The sequence below is a fragment of the Vespa mandarinia genome, chromosome 9 (assembly GCF_050613455.1).
Source record: "Vespa mandarinia isolate Hongniang chromosome 9, ASM5061345v1, whole genome shotgun sequence".
Taxonomy (NCBI): Eukaryota; Metazoa; Arthropoda; class Insecta; order Hymenoptera; family Vespidae; genus Vespa; species Vespa mandarinia.
Window position 1 is genome coordinate 3,452,302 of NC_140818.1, and position 26,255 is coordinate 3,478,556.

At 36.9% G+C, this 26,255-nt stretch overlaps 3 protein-coding genes across 4 annotated transcripts in view; 1 reads left to right on the forward strand and 2 right to left on the reverse strand.

Moving 5' to 3' along the window:
- Nucleotides 1-1,234: 1,234 nt before the first annotated feature.
- LOC118443265 (RNA-binding protein 5) lies at nt 1,235-7,914 on the reverse strand. The gene is made up of 7 exons (XM_035869988.2): nt 7,683-7,914; nt 6,700-7,305; nt 6,534-6,603; nt 5,430-5,503; nt 3,994-4,107; nt 3,003-3,914; nt 1,235-2,924 (listed from the first exon to the last, which is right to left on the reverse strand). Exons 2-7 carry the CDS (start codon nt 7,279-7,281, stop codon nt 1,905-1,907), a joined length of 2,772 nt encoding a protein of 923 aa, XP_035725881.1. The 5' UTR covers nt 7,282-7,305; nt 7,683-7,914; the 3' UTR covers nt 1,235-1,904.
- A 2,166-nt stretch (nt 7,915-10,080) lies between these two features.
- Nucleotides 10,081-26,255, forward strand: part of LOC118443375 (ELAV-like protein 1) — a 44,812-nt gene continuing 28,637 nt past the window's right edge. Inside the window, exon 1 of one of the 2 annotated variants that reach the window (XM_085659533.1) lies at nt 10,081-10,654. The gene's annotated coding sequence lies outside the window, so the exon portion shown is untranslated. Of the gene's footprint in view, nt 10,655-19,440; nt 19,816-26,255 lie in introns of those variants that run through there. The other variant, XM_085659532.1, reaches the window with a different exon arrangement.
- Nucleotides 10,954-13,928, reverse strand: LOC118443373 (cytosolic carboxypeptidase 6). The gene is made up of 7 exons (XM_035870246.2): nt 13,606-13,928; nt 13,056-13,420; nt 12,544-12,980; nt 12,263-12,466; nt 11,919-12,142; nt 11,600-11,795; nt 10,954-11,468 (listed from the first exon to the last, which is right to left on the reverse strand). The coding sequence occupies exons 1-7, from the start codon at nt 13,664-13,666 to the stop codon at nt 11,129-11,131; spliced, it is 1,827 nt and encodes a 608-aa protein (XP_035726139.1). The 5' UTR covers nt 13,667-13,928; the 3' UTR covers nt 10,954-11,128.

Consider the following 26,255-nt stretch of genomic DNA (forward strand, 5'->3'; position numbering starts at 1 on the left):
CTTTTTAATTTAATTTTTTAAAAACATTAAATATTGTCCATAATTAATTTCGGTTACGAAATATTAATGTCACTATTATTTTTAATTTATTTATTATTACTAATACTATTTAAAATAGTCCAAGTGACTGAGATGTGATAATACTGATTTTCTGCATTTAAGAAATTAATATGGTATAAAAGATTCTAAAATAATAAATTTTAGTTGTATTGATATGTTGCATTTATTTATGTATTTAATAATGTATTACTGCTGAATTTTTCAGAATATTTTCAATATCTATTTAAAAAAATTGTATTATTTTTAATATTCTTATACATTATTACTCTGTTACTTTGCTTAGAAAAGCATAACAAATCTGAAAAATATATAAAATCTGTACACACATACATACATATATAGGGTAACTCATTTTAATCTGTAAATGCAATTATCTTTCTTAAAAAAACAGCACAGTTGACCTTCATATGTCCTTTACATGACCAACTACAAAAAGATTAATTAGTTACATTACTGTGCTCTCGAAATAACATGTTTCGTTTTAGACATTTTTCAAATATCAAATTTGGGGAGACAATTGTATTTATAAATTAAAATAGGTCATTCTATATATATATATATATATATATATAGAAAAAAAGACAATGTATTTAGCAATATTTCGCAGGTATATTTATTATCTTTCCTGATTTTATTATTTCATACATTGTGGATAGTAAATTAAAAAAATAAGATTAAATTGTAATAATAGTTCAGGAGAGATGTATACAGTGACAATTGTTAATCCATGATTTTAAACTTTGATAAAACTCATAAAAAAGAAGGTTAACGTACATATCGCTTGTGATCATACTATGTAATAAATATAATTATATTATATATTTACGAAAATTTTACATACTACAGAACATTATTATGAAATTATAAAGTTCGATGTGTTATGAGTTAACAAAATAGTTTAAAATGACTTGTAATTATTATAGAGATAAAAGAGGAAAGATTATTTGAAATATTATGAAAGGTAATTTGTGAAATAGCATTTTTGTTACTGATATTTTTTCCAATATGTTTATTATAATAAACAAAAAAAAAAAAAAAAAAAAAAAAAAAAAAAAAAAAAAAAAAAAAAAGAAAAAAAAAAAAAAAATAAAATAAAATAAAAAAAAAATAAAAAAAAATAAAAAATAAAAAAAATAAAAAAAATAAAAAAAAAAAATTTATTTAATTTGTACGTATTAATGGAGATATTTCATAATGTTCCTGCATTTTAAAATCGGAATATTCAGAATTTTACAATGACTAATAGATTCGATATAATCGTTTGATCTATTAATGCTAAATTATATATTTTATTTTTAGGTATCATCACATATTATTATGATTGATACAAAAATTTTCATGCGTTACTATAAAGTAGTTTAGAGAATGTGGTACGGAATTCCTTCGAAGGTTAATCCTAACATGATTGTGATTTAAGGTATAGAAATGCTATGTGTGAAAAAAAATTATTGAGCATTGTAAGATTAATTTAAGGGTGCCATTGCATAAATAAAATTGTTATCAATTTTCACCTTATTTTTCTGGTAGTAGCGTATTTTCTGTAGAGTATATATTATTATTATTAATATTATTATTATTATTATTATTATTATTATTATTATTATTATTATTCGGCTACTTTGTCTATCGGTAAGTATACACGAAAGAACAAAGATATTTTATGTGAAAAATAATAAATTTTCATCAAACTAAATGTAGTCTTAAAAACCGATTATTACTGTGCAGTTTCTGACATATTTCATGTTTATCAGATAATGTGGATATATAACTACATATCTATGGAAAATTTGAATACAAGTTCTTATACATATATATATAAAATCTATTTAACAATACTTAACGTATTACGTATCGGATAATTCCTGATAACGAGCATACATCATTTTCTTTACACAATCCTTGTATGTATCCCCGGGTAGCGCACTATAAGATGATGATTTAGCTCCTAAACCCGCGGTAGGAACTCGTCTTTCTGCTTCAATGATACTTGTTCTACCTTGATTTGATTTACCAAGGCCCATTCCTTCACTCCATCCCATCTTTTGTAATAATTTATTGCCAACGTTATCCGATCCAATACCTGTTCTTGTAGGTTCTTCATAAGAAACGGATATGTCTTCTACTCTGGTTTTTAAATATTTTTCTTTTAATTTATTAGGTTGTGGTGGTTCTGGTTCGCCATATTTGGCTCGCCTTTCTTTAGCTCTATCTCGATACTTATTGTTTCTTTGTTGAGGATCATTCGGATCTAAACCGCGCACCTGATACCAATTTTCTAAGTTTTGCTTATGAAGATCTGATAATTGTTGATGCCGAAGCAACGCTTCTTTGCTCGGGAATTGTCGTTTACAAAGTAAACAAGCTAATTTGCTCCAATCCGTATGCTGCCTTTCCTCTTGTTGGACATCCTCAATTTCCTCCTCTGTGTCACTTCCACCACCATAAGCAGCTACTAATCCGTTACTTCCACTGGGATCCTCATCTTCGTGATATGGATTTGTAAGGGCTTTCTTTTCCAATATAGCGTAACCAGCATCGGCTGCACCACTTCCTACACCTTGATTACCATCACCTCCAGTAAATTCTGAATTCCAATTACTTTTGGCATTTTCTTTCTTTTGATTTAAAGTTTTTGCCCAACGTTCCATGTCCTTTGCTATTTTCTTTGCAACCTTTACTTTATCCTGTTTACTGTCTTTTTTCTTACTTTCATCCTCCTTCAATACATCTTGAGTTGTAGTTGTTGAAGATGGGATAGCTTGACTCATAACTGTTGTAGCCGAATCGGTACTACTAGCAGTTGCTGTTATCGTAGTTCCACTTGTAGTAGCAGTTCCTGTTGTTGGGGTAACGGTTGTGGTTGTCTGAAAATAATATTCATATTGTAAATATTATTGATGTATTAAGCCTATCTATAGTTATATATATATAAAATGCATTACCTTCGCTGGTTGGTAGGAAAATGATTCTGCATCCCAATAAAGAAATTGTTGCGTGTGGCTATTGTAATAGTATTGTGAGTTAGGATCATAATACAATCCTGTACTTGGATCATAATAATAACCCGAAGATTCGTCATAGTGATAGGTGCTGACATCAGGCACAGAGTAAACTTTTCCATCATTTGCATGAGCAGGAACCCTTCCACTTGCTAAAGTTGTGCTAGTTGGCGCAGTAGGAGTTGGTCTGCCTTTCATTTCATCTGCATCGCCTATCTTTCTGGATGCTTGCAGTTGTTGTATAGCAGATTGAGCCACTGCAGCAGCTGCATTTACTCTGTCCGTTTGGTTCAATGAAGGTAATGTAATAGCTGTTCCTTGCATTATCTGATTCTGGTAGTACTGTGTATAATACTGAAGATAATGAGCTTTTTGTGCTGGTGTTTTGGCATATAAATTGGCGCTATATTCTGCTAATTGAGCTACATCATCCAAGGTGTACCTCTGCGACTGATTATCGTTAGACTTCCATGCATTCGTATTATTAATCTGATGTAACTTGCAATATGCAATTTCTACTTTCCTACCGTCAACGACTAATCCTTGTTTCGTAAGTGCTGTATGCAAATACATTGCATCCACAACGTTACCCATTTCTAAATAACAAACACCCCTTGATGTGTTTGTAAGAGAATCCCGTCCAATACGTATACTCCTAATTGGCATCGATGATAGATTTTTCATTGCTTGAAGAACCGAATCTTCAGTGGTTAATACATCTAGTCCTCTAAGGAGAACAGTATTGGTAGGATGTGGACTAATTTCATCGCTACCTTCTCCACCTTCTTCGCTTTCTGCTCGTGAAGCAGAACATTTGAAACATGTTTCACGTCTTTTGAAATTATGTGCTCCACACTGTTGGAAAATTTATAAGACAAATTTATTTCATAAAAATATTTTTATATATCCTTTAAGTGAAATTAATATGCATTACCTTTACACAATGCCAGTCTTGTGTATTCTTTGCAGGTGGTTTATCCACATGACAATCCTTCGGTATACTGTACTGCATTAATGCACGATATTGATCCTGTAGCATCAGGACTCCCTGAAACAGAGAATTTCAGTGTTATCCCGTCCAACGTCATCCGAAGGCCTCCGTTTAACCCGTAAACTTTCTTCTTGGTTGACGAAATTATAGTTTTCTACTTCATAGCTTTCCGTCTCGAACGAACAGCAAACAAAATGCCGTGGGCTTATTATGTGGGCCATTCCACGCGACTTGTTGACTTATTTACTTGTTACTATATACGGACGCTATTATATACGTTCAATATACATACGCGTACAAGTTTGTTGCCAAAATTAGAAGATATTTGTATTATAATTGTATTATAAAAATAAAAAAAAAAAAAAAAAAAAAAAAAAATAAAAAAAAATAAAAAAAAATAAAAAAATTAAAAAACAAAGTTTTTAAATTAAAAAATAAAAAAGAAAACGGTAAAATGCACATTGAAATAATAATCTTTTATGATAAAATGCATTGCTGATTGTATATTGGCAGTTAATAATAGCATACCAGACAATTTTGCACCGCTAGGAGAAGTTTCCCTTTTTTTATCAATTTTATTCTATTATATACGAAAAAGTATATAATAATGTTTAATTTAAAATATGACAATCAATCAAAATGGTAATATCTTTTGAAATATATGAAGAAAGTAATAATCCAAACTATAGAACTTTGAAGTTAATGAGAAGCCAAAGAGTTACAGTCAAGTCATATAAATATTGTTTATCATGTAAAACAATTATCTACTCATCCTTGTGCTTTCTATATATATAAAAATTTATGATATATTTCTGTTCATAGAAATAGAATAATATGAGGTAGATTGAAGGTGAATCTTCTCCTATCAATAAGAGAAATTTACTAATGTACTATTATTGAATGCCAATGTACATTTGAAAAATACTAACGTAAGTTGATTTATAAATAATTGATTAGATTGATTAGAGATAATTAATAGATAATTCATTTATAGACATATGTGTGACAAATATGCACGTAAGCATATATATATATATAAACTTTTAGCATTTAAGACGGCTGGAATGACCCTCCTCCAATCTTCATTGTTAGTCCATAAACTTTTATGAGAGATGGAGGATAGGTAAAAGCACGCGTCGCGAGCCTTTCTATAAAAATTAATCCGATAGACGTAATAGCGAGCCAGTTAAGAAAAGTCTGCAAAGTGGGGCTCCTAGATAAATAATTAGATATGGTAGATTGAAGTAGCCTTTGAGATAGGTGCACAGCCATGGCCGTGGGGAAGGCCAAGGACCGCGTTACCGTGCCTTGCCGCCACGGGGCGTCGGTGGCACGCGAACAACACATCGGTTGGGTATGTGGATTGAACTTCTTTCTACCTGTTTCATCTCCATCCACCGTGCAGCCTCCTGAGTCGCGTTAAACTCGACGAATGCAAAACCTCGCGAAGCACCTATACAGAGCAAATACACACATATCCAAAGTTAATCCACGTTTTGCCTGGAGATCTCTACTCTGAGAGGGCAGGCAATCACAGCACCAACCATTGACAGACTCTTTCGAACGAAGTGTTTCTTCGCTTCGTCCCTTCGTTTTCTTTTCCATTTACCTAAAGCTCAGCAGAACGAATTCTATTTGCGTGACGAAAGACTTCACCGATAATCGAATCATTTAATGCAACATGAATTTTGCTTTCAAACATCAGCCCTACCGTAACTCATTTTTTGTTCTTCCATGTCTTTTTTTTTTTCTCTCCTTATTTTCTTTTTCTTTTTTTCCCCGCGATTATTAACTCGATAAAATTAGAAAGAAATAAAAAAGATCAAAAGAAACTTCTTTGACGATATATACAAGCACACACAGAAGAAGATAGCTTTAATTATTTCCTATTATTTTTTCTTTATATTATAATTTATATAGAAACTGTTAAATCTTCCCGATTTTAACTGATTTACTGAATTGGTTGGTAATCATTAAATTTATATTATATGAGCGCTTAAATAGTTTTTTGATGAAAAATTTATATAGTTCAATGAGCTGAACTACGATGAGTTGATTTTCTTCGATCTATCCTTCCTGCATGTGTCATGAACTTACCTTTCCATAATGAGTAGAAAATCGATTTATGAATCAATAATGAATCAATTGCAGATTTTACTGCTTTTGATAAAGTATGAATGATATGAAAATGTTATGCCTGCACAAGTGAGCGTCACTTATATAATCTTTCAAATTTTGTAAAATTATAATATCAACATCATAAAACAAAATTTTATCTCCATATAGAAGATAGAATACAAAAATTATAGAAATTTAATCGTAATTTATTATTCCTATCATATCTGTATATACCATGAAGATATAATAAGCTGTTGAGATATAGTTCTAATGACACTCGAAGAAATATTCCGAAATCGAACCCGTGATACGAATATACATTTTACGAAGGGAACGATACAAAATAATAAATAAACAATAATTACCTGTATCTTTTTTCCGAATAAGCCTGATGTCCTTTGGCATGAGACCACAGTTGAGGATGTCTTGCCGCACCTGTGATACACACATCATAATAATAACAGTGATGTATGCTCTCTAACACCGACTCACAAGTGGCCACAATCTTGGGCCGCTAAGTTGACAACCTACGTCATTTTCAGTAATATGCTGCGCGAGCCCTCGAATCATTATGGTGTTGTTGGGAGATTGAGATTTGTAGTGGATGCCTTCCATGGACGAGCCATAAGCACGACCATGGTCATGATCAAAGTCCAAACTTTCACGACTGTGGTCATCATCGCGATCCCTATCTCTGTCCTCTCTTTTTCCTCTACGTTCTCTATCCCTATCTCTGTCCCTATCCCTTCTTGATCGTTCTCTGTCCCTATCACGATCCCTGTCCCGATCACGATCACGATCCCTTTCTGTAGAATCTCTATCTCTTTGCCTTCCATAACGATCTTCTCGATCTCTATAACTACGGTCTCTATCATCCCTGCTACGATCTCTCCTATCTCTTGAACGATCTCTTTCGCGGTCTCTGTCTCTTCCACGATGATTTCTGTAATCTGGACTACGATGATCTCTATCACGATGATCTGAATCACGATGCTCTCCATAATCAGGTGATCGATTGTTTCCATAGTCATTACGGTAATCGTAATCAGAAGTGTGCCCCCTTCTTTCTGGTCCATAACCTGGCTCCCAAGGATCAATGTTGTTGCTATACATGTTGCTCGCACATTTATCACACCACTAAAACAGATGTAAGAATTTCATAACAAATTTTGTCAATGTATGTAGTCTAAAAAGGATTACATGATTCAAAATAAATTAAAGATTAATAAACAATAACTTCACACTAAATAAAACTAAAATTAAATCTTGAAGGGATATAAAAATATATAAAAGGTATGTAAATATTTTTAATTAATTAGAAAAAATGTTATACTTTTGTGAAATATTTCATTATTACATTGTTAAATAGAACTCGTGACAAGAGAAATGACAAGGATAATCCTAAAATTAGCTGAACATATTTAGAGAAATCTTGTATAGAGAAAGGAAATTTTCGCTTGTAATCGCACGCCACGATTGATGTGGGTCGCAAGATTGAATTAATATGTGCTTACCGATAAATTTATAACCCTTCTATCGTTACAGCTGCTGTTCAGATTCGACGATAAATGACTTAAATGATGTTGTAGATTTCAGAAAATTCTTTCTTCTTATCGTCGGCAGAAATTTTAAATAAATTGTTCGAGGAATAGTATGACGCGCACAATGGCGTGGTTGATCTTCTTCATCCAAGAAACATGGCGGTTCTCCCAGGAACAACGAACTCCATACGTGTTCTGAATACGTATTCAGTTCAATTACGAAAAGGACGATAGATGTCGCGTTTTTCGAGAATATACAATATCTAACTTTTCGCGGCGTTTTCGATAATATATAAATATGAATTCAAAGACAAATTAATCGATTCACGTATATATTAAATTCATTCGAAGACAAATTTAATTGCGTTATATCTTTCATTTATTTCTATATTTCAAATTATAGTAAAAATGTGTCGCATTACGGACGTTAATTTCCGATAAAAAAGTATCGATGTGCGCATGCGCGTTCAAGCCACCATTTTGTCGAGAACTCTATTGGACGGTATCATTTCGCGCCCGATTCGTTGTCAACGATTACGTCATTAAAATTACAGGTATTTATTTCCATTCAATTTTTGAAATTGTTTCTTTTTCTTGTGTACGTACATATACACATATATATATATATATATATATATATATATATATACATATAATATTATTGCCCTAATGAATAATTATGTTGTTACGAATGATATTATTTTTTTTCGGAAGTGTCATAAAAAAAGAAATTGCAATATTTATCTCAACTTTAATTTGCTATAATTAAATGTGCTGACATAATTTTTTAACTGCATGGATAAAAATTATTTTGTCCGGAGTATTTGAATTTAAATTTATACGCGAAGCCGTGTTATCTTTTTAAATAAGAATATCTTGTGTTACTACTCCACGTCGATAACGTTGAAATCTTGTCTGACCGATGGAACAGGAGTTATTTCCAATTATAGACATAAGATGGAGCCATAATTCTGGACTTCCGGTTTAACTCTTGCTTTCCTTCAATAATTTTGACGACATCTCTAGTATCGACTATTTAATTTGACGCTATATTTTTTCAAACAATTTACGACAAACAATCGATCGTTCAAGCGACCGAACCAAATTAATTACATTGCTTAATCTATACTTCGTAGTTCAGATACTGAATGGCGAATTTTTTATCGATTTATCTCCCGTATCGACAATGAATATTCATCGTATAAATTTTTGAAGAAATATGCAATGAAAATGTAAAGTAATGCCGAAATCAGATTGAATCAAATAGAAAAACAGAATTATTAACCAAGATGTCCTTTACTTTTCATCGATTGATATTCTCATTTCAAATGATATTACGTAGGTTTGCTTTCAAAATGAAAGAAAATAAAAAAGGGAAGAAGAAAAACGAGAGAAAGATAAAGGTTTTTTTTTTTCCCCCTATAGGATACTATATCGAAGCATGTGAACATACATATAACATGCACGCAAATGTTGTCCTGGCTAGTCGGTTTACTCGGTTTCCGTTCAAAGTACAGTTACTCTGGGTTTTTGTGGATTCGCCCAAAGTCGAAGAAGGGCGCGCAAGTACACGAAGAGAGAATGTGGTGAGCGGGTAGGTGGTAGTGGTGATATTGATGGTGGTGATGTTGTTGGTAGCGATGTTGGTGGTGGTGATGACGATGGTGGTGGTGGTCGTCGGTGGTTGCTGGTGCAAGCAGAGTAGGACGGGCCGGAAAGGCCGCCTCGCACACGCATGCACGTAAAACCGACTGAAGTTGCATCCTATTGTTTGTGTGTGTATGAGTGTGTCGTTGCTCGATTATACGTATATTGGTAGATTTTCCTGGGGAAAATGAAGGCGTGGAAGCAAACGAACGAGCGAGAAAGAGAGATAGAAAGAGGGTAATGCGTGAGAGGAGAACGAGGGAGGAGAAAGAGAGAGAAAGAAAGAGAGAAAGAGAGAGAGAAAGATGATGCGAGCGGGTCTTGCGCAACTAGTTCGACGCAGACAGTTCGTCTATATACTTGGTTCAACGACCACCGCCCTGGTCTTGTCCAACCCTAAAGTACCGGGAGCTCCGTTCGGGAGACAGGGAGAGAGAAAGAGTAGGAAGGGGAGAGAGAGAGAAAGAGAGAGAAAGAGAGAGAGAGAGAGAAAGGGGGGAGGTTGGGAAAGAGAGAGAGAGAGACAGAGAGAGGGTAGAAGGGCGTCGGTGGGTTCGCCAGGTTGAGGAGAGGGTTGGTACGGATCTAGGGAGGAGATGCCGGGTGGGGGTGAGAGAGAGGGAAAACAGCCAGGCGAGGTCTCAAGTCCGTCGGCCCACGGGCCAGTTCCGTCTCGAGCCCAGGGGTAGAAGAGCTACTGGTCGCTTGTCTGCTCCCTTCTTTCGCTATAGTTTCATTTCTTTCCGTTTTAGTTCCTCTTCAGTTCCGATTGACTGACGTATACATATATATAGACATATATATACATATACATATATTACATACATAAGAAAAAAAAAAGAAAGAAGAGCATATGGATATATAAAAGATATATATGTACACGTGGGGACGTATATACGTATATGTACGTTTGTAACACACGCGCGCGCGCATCACACACTTTGGAAAAACGTATAATGTTGTATGCCGGTTGAAGAAGAAGCAAAAAAATAATAATAAAAAGAACGGGGTAAAAAAGAGCGCGTGAATGTACTACCATTGATTTTTTTTCTTAATTTACGTGGTTGAATTTACGGGTACGATTTCGGTAACATCGTGACAGTTCGTTGTCGTTGTCGTCGTCTCGTATCGTTGTTAATATATGCGGACACACCCCCGCGCGCAACTGCGTATTCTTACAAGTCCTGTACGTCGTAAAGGTGTACCGTCTCACGTAGTACCTGCGTCTTCTATCCATCCAATGCTCCTACATTGATTGCAGATCACTTGAGTTTTAGGAACATAATTGTCACAAACAGGTATGTATCGATAAATGCATTGTCTTCATCTAGTGTCTTGCGTTGTGTTTGTTATCCTATTCGGTTTTGATGTCTATGTTACATATCTTACTGATCATACATTCTATGTTTTTGATTCGAGATTAGTTTGATTAACGAATTGATTTTTTCTAAGAGATTTTCCAAATTAAAGAGATCATACATCTTTTTCTAGATATTAAAAACTATATTTTGCATGATTTATTTTAGATCAAATTTAATTAGAAACTTGTTAAAACGTGATCATGATTTATTATCAAATACCTCAGTACAATGTAAGTTTGTAATCTATAATTTTTTTTTTTAATCACATGTATGATATGGATATAAAAATGGTATTAAAGGTATTATTATGTTAAGGAAAGACAGCAGATAAGATGGGAATATCGTTGTAACGTGCGATACGTTGAAGCGAGTCGACGAGAAAACGAAATTTGATTTCTTTTCATATTTTTATCACCGGAGCATAAAGCGACCGCGATGACGATTAGTCTTGTTCTTACTCATGGCCAGTTCCAAACCGCCTCTTGTCAGCTGATTGAAATCGATAATGGTAAGCCTCGGCTCGGTGGGTCGTCTTGTCGGAGCTTGCACCCTGTCGAGCGGTGCCCCGGGGCTCCGGAACCTGTAGCTCTGGTACCTGCACTCGTCGACGCCCGTCGTTCCACTTCCACTTCCTATTCCAATTCCGCTTTCGGTTCCAGTTCCAATCGCAATTTCAGCCCGGCTCATACGCGTGCCACTCATCGATCGGTAACAAGCGCTCGGGAGCGGCTCTGTGTCCTCCCGGAAATAACTGAAAGTCAAACCCCCACAATTTTAATAATGACGAAGATAATGGTGATCCGAAACGACGAAGGAACGACATTCTGATCGATCGATCTCATTTTTCCGTTCTCCTCCTTCACTTGAACATGATTTACGTACTCGTGAATGCTTGCTAGATGCAAAGGAGCTGGTGTTCTGGCCATTTTAGAACGTGGCTGCCTTGATACATGATGGCTCTGACGAGATCGTCGATTACGCTTATCCGATGGTTGATTTGGAAGTCCACACGGTATCAAACCGGTTAACTTGTAATATTCCAGAAATACTCGTGCGAGATTTCGACCGAGTCTGTAATCTATTATTATAATCGATAATTAAGGACGAATATTTGTATTTCTCCTTGTTTCTTACTCTTTATTCTATTATCTATTCAAAGTCAAGGACAAAGTCATTCGTTTGTATTACATCAAAAGGATACAACTCTCTTCTGTATATGGTAAAATACCCGGTGTTCCCTTCTTATAATAGCCATACATTGATACTTGTACGGTATAGCAATTGACGTGTTCTTTTAGAATGGAACATAGATATCGACGTGCTGTTCCAGCTTTGTGAGGATCTTGATTATACATCGTGTTTCCTAGATCGTAGTCCTCCGTGTGTTGAGCGAGCAACTTTGGTAGAACAATGTGTCTCTCGTACCTAAGAGGCTGGCAGCCGTGGAGTTAGATTATGATACGCAAAAGTGAGGATCGTACACAAAAAAATTTCATAATTTACTCTCACACTATCTATGCTCGTTTGAAGAATGATTAGAGGTACCTATATACGTCTTCGTACGTGTTCCCGTAAACAAAGACTCCCGTTGCGTTTGTATGTGCATGTAGATCTAAAACGCAATCTAATGGCGTATGCGTGTTCTTATCTAAAGATTCTAACATGGATTTGGTTGCCGATAGTGTTGGGTGGATCCATTCTGATATACGATTCCAATTTCGATTCAAATCCATGCCCATCAAAGTAGATCTGTCATAATATTAGTATATGTTCGTATGCATTTGAAAATAAATTTTACTGTTAGGATGATACGCTGATATAATTACCTGTAATTACCGAAGAAAACTCCATCGGGATTGATCATTGGCACAATTTTAAATATCACGTAATGCCTGAGCACCTGAGCGATCGGATGAGTGCTGACTAAAAAATCCATGAGTCCTTGACAAACAAACGAGGACGGTGATTCGCCTGGATGAATTCTCGCAAGAATCACCACTACTTTCCTTGCTAATTCCTTATCGTCATCCGTATCGGATTTTATGGTGATTAGTTCGACCTTCCTCTTTTGAATCGATGTAGCTAAAGTTTCTCTGTGAACATAAGCTATTCTGGTGCTGAGATTATTCAAATGTCCGAGATACCGATTGTAAGAATACGGATAAGTTAAAGCGAATTGGTAGACCTCGTCTTCTCGATCGAAAGCGAATGCAAAACTAAGCACGTAGTGATTCTGATGTTGCGGTGATTTATAATAAAAAAGCTGAAAAAATAAATTTTACAAAGGCACATTAAATGACATTAAATTTTTAGAAAAAAATGCAAGCGTAAATCATACCTGATCCCGTGGTATCCTTTGCCATTTTGGTCTTCCGTTGCTCTTAACTAATGGCGCCATACCAATTCGAAAGAGATTCATGCTCCTCGAAATGTTCACTATGTTGAATATAACACGCTGATTGCATCTTACGTTGTCAACGGTGAAGTTAAACCACAAGCGAAGCCGTGGGCTGCAGGTATCCGGTCTTATGAAGAGATCGTACTCGAACTCTGAAACGAGATCCACTCGGCCCAAGTTACCGGTTTCGAATGAGGCATCGAAACAGATGTGTCCCTTCTTTGCTTTTCCACTGTGACCGGGTGGACGTATTACAAGTTTATTTACGTTTCCCAAACCACCTTCGGCATCACTGTCCTCGCTTTCTGAAACCAATTTTATTTTTAACTTATTGTATCGATGTTACGATATATTTCCCTCGATTTACGATTATCGTTACGAAATGACCTAAATCATATATAATAGAAACTTTATGAAACACATTGCTGTTGCTTTTCGTTTTGTTTTCCTAACGATGAAAGATCACACGTAATTCAAATTGTCGTCTAACCGGCTCTTTGATAAAGACTGGTGTGCTCTAAAGGGTCGCGTCCTTCCCCGTGAAAGGCCATTAGCCGCGCGAATAAGCTCTGTTAAGGTTATCCAGCTGGTAGCAGACACAGCGAGAGACTGAACGTTTCGAGCAACTCGAAAAGCATGCTAGGTGTTACCCGCCTACCTACCAATCTACGTGATAACAAGAAACACCGATCTCAGTTTGGATTTCAAGCTAAACGGCTGATCCTCACGTTGCCTCTCGTGTTCGTGCTTATACCAAAAAAAGAATCTGGTAAGTTCGTGATTTCGCGTGGGTGATTCCAGTCAGGGCGAATCATTCCGTCATGGATTCTCGCGTGGCTGCCAAGCGTCAACCGATCTCCTTTCTCGTTCAAGACCTCTCGACGGGGCTATCTTGTTTCTTGGTGAGAAGGTTAAAGTAAAAGTCGTTCCAAGTCACGTGATTTACGACGATCCTAATCATAGCGATAGAAAGGCGAAGAAGCTATTGAATGGAGAGAGGATGGAGTATGTGAGAGATACATGTTTTTGTGACTCAAAGTTATTTCTTTGTTTAAAACGTTTTCACGTTTTAAGAGGATTCTTGTATAGGGACGATTTAAATACACCCAGTTATAGTTTTATATCGTATAATCGAGTCATCAGGTTCAAAGAACCATAGATTATTGAAATTCAATCGTAAATTTGTAATATTAGGAATGCACTTAACTTTAATAACTTCTTCGAAATGGAAATAAAAATTTTCATATCAATCTTCAAGTCTGGGTTTATTTTATCTTATAAAAAAAAAATTGAAATGAAAATTCTATTTCTATTTAGAAAAGAATCTATCATTAGAATATAGACACAGGAATCGCCAATCTATTTCCATCAAATAATAGGAGACGTAAATGTTACGGTCGATGACGATAGTGTTTGAGGTCAGTGTCTGTAATCTTGACGGAGGAAATAGGAAGAGCTAAGGGTAGTTCGTTGGGTTATAGCATTCTTGCGTCAAGACCTCGCGATACAATTGTCAATAATTCACGAAGAAAGCTAAAAAGGTACGATAACATCTACGTATTTGATATAATGTTATATGGCTGGACGGTGACTTCGTCTTCGTAGAAATCAAGCGATACTTCCCGATAAGTATTTTTAAATTTTCAAAGAATTTAGATCAATTCACAAAACTGTATGGCATTTGATATAGGATCGCGTGTATTATACCAATTTTAAACTTTCTATCTTGATTATTTACAAAAGATTGTTTATATCTTAAATGAAGCTATTCTGGATGTCAGGTTTTATCATTAACGATCTAAAATTATTTTAGCAATACAAAACTCGAGGTTTAGACCTCGAAGATTTGATAGAACAATTTCGTCGGCAATATTTGCGTGGATATTTCATCACTATGTATGCACGAGCGAAAGTAGTTGCCAAATGTCAGGGTGCAATGGGTGGAGCACGTGACCGTATCAACCGATGATCCTCCTCGCGTGACCCTCTCGACGGCTTCACACTCTCTCCCTCTTTCTCTTCAATTCGATCGATCTCTTCTAGCTAAGAATTCCATCTGAGATCCTTCCTTCCTTCCTTCCTTCCTTATTTTCATCGAACAGGAGAAGAATAGACAGGCGAAGGAGTACGTGTTATGGTGTCCGTCACGAAACATGCGATTGAAGCTCGAATTTTCATAATCTCGGAAAAGTGACGATGGCGTGCGTACGTACCAGTTTCTTCACCATTGGACATTTTGGCAGTTGTTGTCGAGAGTCTCCTATACCGAACTGGACTACGCGAGCAAACAGACTTGGCGACACTATGTCCACCCAGGATCAACGATGGTTTCCTTGGTTCTGTTAAATCGATACATGAACCTCTATGCTATCCGTTATCTAGATTATTTCCTTTTGTAAATTATCTGCGTGTCCCTTAAAATGTAGTTATAGATAAATAGGGTACGAACTTATTACCTTCCTCACTTTCATCTGACTCTAGTAAAAATAATATGTAAAATAATGGACGAAGTTTTGATCAGTATGTCGTTGCTAGCCCATTCGATCGTATCACCTTTAATGACTCTTTCCTGATAAATCTCGTAGATCGAGTTACGAAGATTAAATATACAGATTAAGTATACACGTGTAAAGACTTGAACATATGTCTTCTCTTTGGATTAGTTGTCCTAAAGCTATTTTATTACTCGAACCCTTTTGAATATTTATAATGGACTTCTGATCCTTTTGACAAACCATTTCATTCCTATCTAAAATCTATATTTTAATATAAAAATTATTATTAAATTTTATTTTTTTAAATATTCTATTACAACCCTATTATTTTTGAAGCTTGTTTAAAATAATGAATTAGAGATTTTCGATTTAATAAATTAATACGATATCTTTGTTGAACATAGAAGAATTATTTGAGAATCACTGATACAATTTACAGATTACCGTCTGCGTCTTTTGCAGATGCGCGAGATAATCTTCGAAGAAAGCGCGTGAAGTTTCGTCCATCGTATTTGCGTAGAAAGAAAGAGAGCGAGAGAGAGAGAGCGAGCGAGAGAAAGAGAGAGAGAGAAAGAGAGAGAGGAGGAGAAGTAGGAGAGGGAGAAGAAGGAGTGAAAAAGCTCGAGAGTAAAGCGATGTTGAACATTATGCGCATGCGTATAGTCTGAAGCAACCCTTAGAGTAGGGAGACTTCAGCGCAAACGGGTGAAATACATGATATAGGGTGAAGGAAGGGAAAACAGAGAGAAAGAAAGAAAGAGAGAGAGAGAGAGAGAGAGAGAGAGAGAGAGAGAGAGAGAGAGAGAGGCTGCGTAGGTGTAGAAACACAGAGCCCAGAGCTCTGAGGTAGCATGACATTTTTCTGGACTAGCTGTGTCGTTGGTAGTTCCTGGTTGGCTGTCGACTGCCCTCTTCCCCTGAGCTTTGCCTGGGATTCCCTGGTGAATGCTTCTCTCCTCCTCCCATTCCTCTTCTGCCTCCTCACTCCCACCTCTCTCTCTCTCTCTCTCTTTCTCTCTTCGCCAATTCGATATATCCATGTGTTGGTACGTTTCGTTTCACACACGCGAGAGTGAATGACTGGTAGAACGCGGGAGATCGATATTCGAAACCCCTCTGCTGTCTGATACTTCCCCTCCTGGCGGAGTCGGCGAGTCCAGTGGCGTAGGAAGAAGGGAACGAGGGCTCGTGAGCGGGTGCAACCAACTCAATGTAACATTGAATCCAAACGAAAGTATCAGAACAAAGAGTAAATTGTGACCATCATAAATTGAACGTTACTTGAGAACGTACTGTTACGATTTATGTGTTGCGTTAGAATATAGAGGTTGATTTTTCAATGTATCCAATCGTGAATTCAATTTCGAATGAAGATTCTTTTTTATATATTAATCTTTTAGCACGGTTGTTCTTTCATCGGGCTTCTCGCGTAGTTATAAGGAAATCGATTAATCTGGATTTGAATTTATTTTTTGGTCAATGCCCTCATTTTAAGATAGGACATCCGATTAGGCCGTTAAAAACAGGAAAAGATATAGAAATTTGGGCGGACCGTAACGACCGGGAAATGATTTTACGAGGGCGCAGGGAACACCCTGTCAAAGGTTCTGCCAATTTTCACTTCGACGTCTGCGCAGACAAGTCTTCGATACTGCGCTCTCCTACTTTTCCTCCTCCTGTTACTACTACTACCAGCTTTCAAGCGCCTCGACGCTCCGAGGTACTTGCAAGCCCTAGTTTCCCCCAAAGCAGACTTCCACCCTACCACGAATTCGTCTGCGCATGCGAATCATCCTCTCCCGTTATTCTTTCTCTCTTTTCTTTTCTCTTTCTTTTTTCTTTTTTTTCTTTTTTTTTCTTTTTCTTTTCTTTTCTTTTCTTTTTTTTTTTTTTTTTTTAATTCAACGAAAGCTCTCCTTTTCACGGTTCCTCCCTTTCGAAAGAGGATCGAATAGATTTAATGGATGCTGCCACGACTGTCATCTAATTTCTGAATCGAATCGAGCTCGAATTCCTCGATCTTCTTCGAAAATAATAATGCAAAGTGGCATTGATAATAGATTAAAATCAACCGAATCGAAAAATAGTAATACTCCAATTCACGTTCGTTTACTTCGGTCAGTACACTATAATAAATTCATGAAGCACCGATTCGTAAATAAATCACGATCGACGAAAGGGGGTTGAGTAAGGGGCAAAGAGGAACAATAGAAAGGAGATCGCGAACGATGGAATGCTAGAAACCGTACGTCACCCTCCTCGTTTTACGATTCACCCCACAAGAGTCGTCATCGAGGGTGAAGTCTCCTCCCGTTACTCTATACCAGTCAGGTTTGCCAACTCGTGAAATTGAAAACTCGGCTAACCCGAGCTCGACTCTTTTCTCTTCTCCTTCTTCCTGGTCTCGAACGCCTGCGCGCTATCGTTCTCACCTAGCGTCTTCTTTTTTATCCTTTCCTCTGTATGCCATACCCCAGCGTGTATATATATGCAACATATATACAACACAAATACGCGCGTACACCCCTTCTCTTAAAGTTCCACCCCTCTTTCGTTCAGGGTCGTGGGGGTGGTAGCGTTGGTGGTGGAGGTGGTGGTGATGCTGGCGGTGTCCGGAGGGTGCAGCCGGTACCATCAGAGCCTGGCCTCCTCAGTTTAGTTACCGCACCACATAAAGGCATTGCGTTGTAGACACCGTTATAACCCGCAACATTCTTAATCTTTGATTCTACATATTCCTCATTTTTTGGCCCTTTGATTCGATGTATAACATATAATTGTGTGTATATATATATATATATATATATATATATGTATGTATGTATAAATAGCATATATATATATGTGTATATACATATATATATATATATATACATTCATACACGTTGAAAATACATAAAACATCGTCGTCGTCGTCGTCGTCGTCGTCGTCGTTATCGTCGTCGTCGTCGTCGTCGTCGTCGTTGTCGTCGTCGTCGTCGTCGTCGTCCTCATCGTCCTCACAGTTTAAGGAAAACACAAACGAAAGAAACAAAGAAAGAAAAGTATTGTATCGTTGTTCAACTACGTACGGAGGAGAGGGAGATCGTGTTCGCGATCGAAACGGAGAAAGAGAGAGCGAGACCGAAAGAAAGAGAAAGAGAGAGAGAGAGAGAGAGAGATCGGTTAACTTCTAAAGGAAAGAAATCGAAATATTGCTCAAGCGCATGTGTGCATCTTCGTGAGTTTTACTTCCACGTGCCTACGGTGTTCATCTCGAATCCGTAGATTTTATGATTCCATTTATTATTTCCGATTATCACCCTGCACCTTTCTCTCCCATTTCCTCGGCTTCCATCTCGCTCCCCTTCTCTCTCCGTTTCTCCGGAAGTCGGCTCTCAGCTTCCGATCATTGACCTCCCTTCATCGCATCATCGCCGATCTCAAGGTGAAAGAAGGACAGAGATAGAGAGATAGAGATAAATATATCCGATCTTTCTCTCTCGTACTTGTAAAGACTATCCTTGCATTCTTCGTCCGGAAGATTCTTCTTCGATCACGTGAAGATAACAAGAGGATATATCACGGGAGGAGGAGAAATTGTGGGGAGGAGGAAAGGAGGGGGCGAGAAAATTATTGTGTCGGAAATTTAAGAGAGAAAGAGGACCAATCGGCGGGGACGAACGTGTTTAATCGTTTTTCTTCTTTCTTTATCTTTTTTTTCTCTCTTCTCCTTTGTTGGCACCTAGTGAAAAGAAAAAGAAGAAAAACAAAGTTATTGTTAAAAGTAATTCAATTTAAAAATTCAATTTAAAATTAAAAAAAAAAAAAAAAAAGAAAAAGAGTAAGCGAGAAAAAGGGATTCCTTAGAGTCACGTCGTACGTATTTCGCGAGAAGTCGTTGAAAAGATTTTCCGATATTCTTTTTTTTTTTTTAATTCGTTCAAGAAAAAGTAGAAAGAGAGAGAGAGAAAAAACCCGAGTCACGCGAACACACCCATCCATCGTGATAATATACGTATCACCGTCGTCCTCGTCGTTGTCCTCGTCAAGTCGTCGTCAGGTCGTCGTCTTCGTCGTCGTCGTCGTCGTCGTCGTCGTCAGGCCGTCGTCGTCGTCGTCATCGTCGTCGTCGCCGGTAAAAGAAACGTCTAAAAACCCGGTCGTCGTTCCGTTCTGCGCCCAGATATCGGCATCCTCCAACCACTGATTTTCATCGTTAACCGGTATGTTCGTTTCTTTCTTTACTTTCGTTGTTTATTATTATTATGTGCTTCTTATTATTAACCTTAAACCCGAATTATTATTATTATTATTATCATTGATTCCTCTTATCTCGTTATATTATCGTTGTTGTTATTATTATTGTCATTACATTATTATGATTACATACACCATTGATTATGTATTATCAAACGTTCTGCCGTTTTCTTCGGTATCGGCAGGAACGTGTGTTCCATCCACCATATTGTATTTTATATGATCGTCTCTCCTCGATCGCCGATCCGCTGATCCGGCGGCTTCAATTCGTCTTCCTATTTTCCGTTTCTTTAATTATATATTATTTATGATAATTGGTGATTTAAGAGATATATTTTTTGTTCTTTGCCATTGTTTAAATCGAAGTTGAAATATCGATGGAAAACATCTCGTAACATGTTTCAACGATATCGTGCCGTAGACATCGAGGAGGAAGATCAGCGTACGTCGATCAGAGGGGAGAGATTTAGCCCGTGAGGTGTCGCTCGCCGCGGTGCAACTTTGTATCCCGGAGAAGTTAGGGCGTGGCACCCTGAAAGCGCGAGCACAAACGAGAATGCGATTCAGACCGACGCCATCATCTCTCTTTTCCAATCCAAGAACGCCATGCGAAGCATCGAACCACGTATAAAGCCATGATTTTTCTTCTTATACTTCGAGAAAAAAAAATGAAATTAACTCGTACGAACGAGCCTAACATCGGTCATTCTCATAAATCCAGAATGAGATAGAAAGAAGGAAAATGTGAAGGAGGAGGAGGAGGAGGAGAATTAAAAAGGGAATATGAAAAAGTAATACGAAATGATCAAAATAATATGAAACGAAAGAAATAGATAAATAGAGAGAGAGAGAAAGAAAGGGAAAGAGAGAGAGAGAGAAAGAGAAAGAAAGAAAGAAAGAGAAAGAAAGAGAGAGAATAAAAAAGAAAGTGGTAAACACAATATGGAGAGCGTCCAGAGCGTGCGCAAGGGTACATCCGGATCCACGATGGACCGTGTCCTCGATCAACCGGCACCGTGGCTCCTTCTCGAGGACAAGCAGGAAGTCTCGAGAGGGACACTTCCGGCCGTGACGGCCCTGATCAAAATGGTGCGTGAGAGATGAAAGTGTAAGCGGAAAGTAGTTCGCTTTTATAAACTACCCTCTTCCTTCTTGCCCTTACTTCGTATCTTGCGATTAGTCGTTGAGGAAGATTTCGCTGACAGTGAGATTTGAGACAAAAAAGAAAAAAAAAAAAAAAAAAAAAAAAGAAAATACAAGTTCGGTTCGGAACCCTTGTTTATTACCTATTTATTTGTATCCCTATCCCACTACAAATTGATGCATCATTCAATTCTTCTAGACTGTTTGTTCTTTCTTTTCTTTATCTTTTTTTTTTTTTTAGAGTAGAACTTTTCGGAAATAACTGTTGAAATATCAAAGATTTACCGATTTGCATCCACTATCGGCGTGGGGTGTAAAAGGCATAAGGGAGGAGAGAGAGAGAGAGAGAGAAAAAGAGAGAGAAAAAGAGAGAGGGAGAGAGGGAGAGAGATCGGCAGGTCTAGTGGAACCTTAGGTATTGATCGTTTCTGGGTCCATGTGACGCGCCTGCGTTTCGCTGTGGGGTGAAGTCGTAGCGAGGGTAAACGCGAACGGAGAGAAAGAGATGGAGAGAGAACTATATCGGGGTTCATATACCCCCGGGGTAGCTGCAACTTTCCTCCATGCCGGCAACCAATCAATGGAGCTTCTACTTACTTCTCTCTCTCTCTCTCTCTCTCTCTCTCTCTCTCTCTCTCTCTCTCTCTCTCTCTGTCTCTATCTATCTCTCTCTCTCTCTCGCTCTCTATCTTTCTCTCTCGTTTCCTATCTCTCTCACACACACACATACACACATACACACATACATCAGCTTAGTCTTGTTCACCGATTCGCACACGGTCACACCCATTAGAGCAACGTAATGTCACTGATGCCAACTCTGTCTCTTTTTTCTCTCTTTTTTTTCGTGGTAATGACTACCATAGATGTTTCATCCCTCTAATAAAAGGTACCTCGAACTTGGCTTCGTATGTTTCAGCGTCATCAACTTTTCATTCCGTATTCGAAATCATTATCTATATTTTCGTTTTCGTATCTACAAGCATTGATCGTAGAGTACTAAAGTTACTTTTTATAAACCAAAAAGGTAACTCTATATCCATGTACAGATATCCGCAATTGTTTATCTGAACGTTAATGTCTTGTACGTATATAGTAATAATCTCGTATACTTTTAACCTTTACCCTTCGGCTCTCTCATTTCTTAACGTGCAATGCCACGAATCTATTTCAGTAAGCTTTTTGCGTAGAAAAAAGGGACAGACCAAGAGTTAGTCAGTGAAAGAGAGACAAAAAAAGAAAAAGAGAGAGAGAGAGAGAGAGCAAGAGAGAGAAAGAAGGAAGGCGTATCCGCGAACATTAAGCTATATCGATCGGCCGGGCTTTCTAAATGTGTTCTCCAGTATCACGACCGAGGAACGATGCATCGCAAAACTTACCGATCGATCGAGACTATACTTCGCCGGTACGAATAGAAGAAAAAAAACTTAGAGAAAGAAATGAGAAATAGAGAAACTATACTTGCTTTCGTATCAACTAATTTATCCGATTCCCGATGATTCCTTATTATCTATAGCTACTCCTCCATTTTATTTTCATGCACGCGACAGCAACAATTTCTATTTATCTTATGTAAGAGTTCATAAGATGTATGTATATGTCTTTACGTAAATATATATATATATATATATATATATATATATATATATATATATATGTATGTATGTATGTATACATACATACATACTTAGGTAGACATGTAGATCATAAGAAACAATATGTGTAAGGTTTCTTTCGACTATCTCTATTACGAGAATTTCATCAATAGTAGTGATTCTTTTCAAATTTCCCGCGTTACTTCCTCAAAATAATTATCACGTTTACGAATAACATTTTCATTGCTTTTCGTTCATGCATATACGGTTACACATGTATATAATAATGATCTATATATATACGAATAATCCTACAGTCAAAACAGAGAATTTCTCACAACACGCAATACCGAACAAATTAATTGGCTTGTAATTAACGCGAGGAGCCACGACGATTACGTGGCTGCTTAATTGATTTATCACCCTCTTCAAGTCCGTCAACCAGCCGAAGAGCGTTCGATAATTTCATGAGAGAAAGAGAGAGAGAGAGAGAGACATCTCTCTTGTTTCTAACTATATAGAGAGACATCTATGTATATCTTGTCTCTATCTTTTTTATTTACATATATATATATGTATATATATATATATATGTATATATATATATATATATATATATATATGTTCTCTTAACTTTATATCTCGTCTGTCACGTTGAAAGATTCACCATCCATCATCGGCGATGTTCTCATTAAAATGGATTCATTCATCGATGTTTTTCAATTCCGTCGTTACCGTCACTTACTTCTTACCTCCTCTTACTTCCGAAGCTAGGCTACCGTTTTAAAATAACCTCGCGTAATTCTCCTTTCGCTTTATGTATGTCTACATATGTACAATGAGACGAAGATATCGAAAATTTAATGGAAGTATCGACGATTTCTTCTGACCCCGTACTAGGGTTCAATAACCCCGAACAGCCGGACAGAATTTTGACCGAACTATGGCCGACGTGCAATTACATCCGTCCCTTTTCTAATGCGGATCGATGACTGCCGCGTAGGTCTAACCCTCGAAAAATATAAATTACGACAGCTGGATCATGACTAGACGGAACGGAACGGCAGTCGAGTCGGCTGCGTTTGCTTCCATTCTTTGAGATACACGATCGTTACGAAACCTTTCCCCCCTTACTGTGGACGACTATTTTTTTTTTATTATTATTTTTTTTTCTTTTTTTTAATTTCTTTTACCCTCGATAATTAATTGCTAATTGCAATATTTCTTTTAATCCTCTTGATAATAAATTATTTAATTATTGAGAGTATACTGATACCGATTAAAAATAAACCGACAATTGCGTTCATTAATTTCCTAATTTATTATTTATTTAAAGATTTATCTGATCGCTTTCTAATTACGAAGAATTAACAGGGTAAACGATCAGACCGATCGGATGGATTAAACGTAAGTCCTTTTCTAAGTAGATATCATATTATTTCAATCCAGCATATAAAATAATTCGATAATATTATTTCAATCATTGTATCACAAAAATATTGATCTTCGATTTATCGAACGATAAGTTCGCATAAGCATACAGGATAACTCAAAAATTACTTGAAAATAGGATTTACGAGGCCGATGTTATGTATGTAATAAGTATTCATTCCTAACAGTTTTACGAGTATAGTGAGGCAAAAATGTTGCGAAAGTTATCGGGATAAAGAAATGCCAAAAGAATAAACGAACGTAGTAAGTCCGAGGAATAGCGTTTTCTTTTTTTGTTTTCCGCTAAATCTATTTATAATCTTCGCCGGAAATACATTTTTATTCGAATAGAAATTTTTGTTTCCAAAATATAAGTCAAATCGAGCACTATATAATTCCGTTGTTTCTCGTATACTTTGTACGATTTTTCCTTTCTCTTTTATTCGAGACAAAACGATCACGTATCATCGAAAAGAAAGTTACTGTTCGACATAGCTTCTACGGCACGCGGTAACGGAAATAAGTATCCAAAAACTCTGAGAGTGTAGTTATTGGCACGGCAGCCAAGTTTTCACCGGTTCGTTTCGTCAGTGCTGCATAATTTTGGTCCGTCATCGTTTTCGAGAGAGAGAGAGAGAGGAGGGGGAGGGGAGAAGTAGAGAGAGAGAGAGACAAATAGACAGATAGACAGACAGAGACAGACAGAGGGAAAGAAAGGAAGTTTCCGCTTGTGCGAAAAATTTCGAGTTGAGGTCACTCATGAGTTCACTTTCACTCCATTGACCTATGACTGTCGCATTATAGATCTCTATATTTTTTTCTTCTTTTTTTCTTCAAAAAGAGTACCAACCATCTATCTAAAGAAATGTCATTGTAAGGTCAATTGAGAGAGAGAGAGAGAGAGAGAGAGAGAGAGAGAGAGAGAGAGAGAGAGAGAGAGAGAGAGAGAGAGAGAGAGAAGAGAGAGAGAAAAGAAATAGTAAAAGGAGTTAATCGTTTTCGTAACGATTCAAGGTCATCAGTAGTGCAAGGTTGTGATGAAAGAAGAAAAGAATGTGTTGGTATGAAAAAAGAAAGAAAAAGAAAAAACAAATAAAAAAAAAAATAAAAAGAGAAAAAGCTAGCAAAGCTGGATGATCTCCAGAAACTCTATTCTAAGCTGCACGTATCCCTTGCGTCTCGTAGGACGAAACGAAAGGTGATACCGTGTGCGCGGCACGTCCCAGATTTGTAAAGGTGTCCAAACGGAAGTGGGGATCGATGAACCGATGGAAGTGAATTGGAGCAGGAAGATAATCCAAACTGGAAGGGGGAAAGGGAAGATGTAGGTAAGGTGTTCTTGGCCGGTGAACTTTCTTTTCTCAGAATTCGAAAGTTCGTCCACCTTTTTCAACAATGAAAGGAATAGGATCTAAGAGATCTCAATGAGAATCGTAAAAAATTCACCAAAATGAACGTAACGTACCTGTATTGAATATTTAATATCAAGGTTAATCATTACATCTTTTCTTTTCTTTTCTCCTCTTTAAATTCCATCCCAACTTTATGACTATAAACGAGGATGGTGTAATGGAATAGGCAAGAGTAAAAAAAAAATGAAAAAGAAAAAAGAGAGACAGAAAAAAGAGAAAGAGAAAGAGAGAGAGAGAAACCTTGAACGTGTCGTATATCTTGTAGTTAGAGGACGAAAGTTTCGCGTTGTCCTTACGGTAGCGTAGGTTGTGGTTTCGAGGGAACTCGTTTGGGATACTAAGGGGAAGGTTGAACGAGGCTAAAGAAGGACCCTTATCTCGATGCGATAGGGTAGTTGGACCGGATGAAAAAACGTAAAGGGGGTGGTTGTGATCTACAATGAGAGGATGAAGGGGGTAGGCGAGAGACTTCGAAGGGAACGCACTCTTTTCAATAGCATACGATGAAGGGATACTCGTAGATACATACATATGTATGTATGTATGTATGTATCCGAAAAGGATCGATTCTCATAACATTCTCTATTCATTAATCTCCAATTAACAATATTAATAAAACATTGGACAAATCGTCGTAATATCGAGGAAGATTAAAAGAAAGAAAGAAAAAAAAAAAACAAAAAAAAAAAAGAAAGAAAGAAAGAAAGTCGACATCGAACACGACAGTCTTATTGTTTTTATTTCTTCTTTATAATTTCTCACTTTTTCGAAAGGAATATTCTTGCAGCAGCATCGAAATTTAGCAAAGTGAAGATGTCTCCGAGA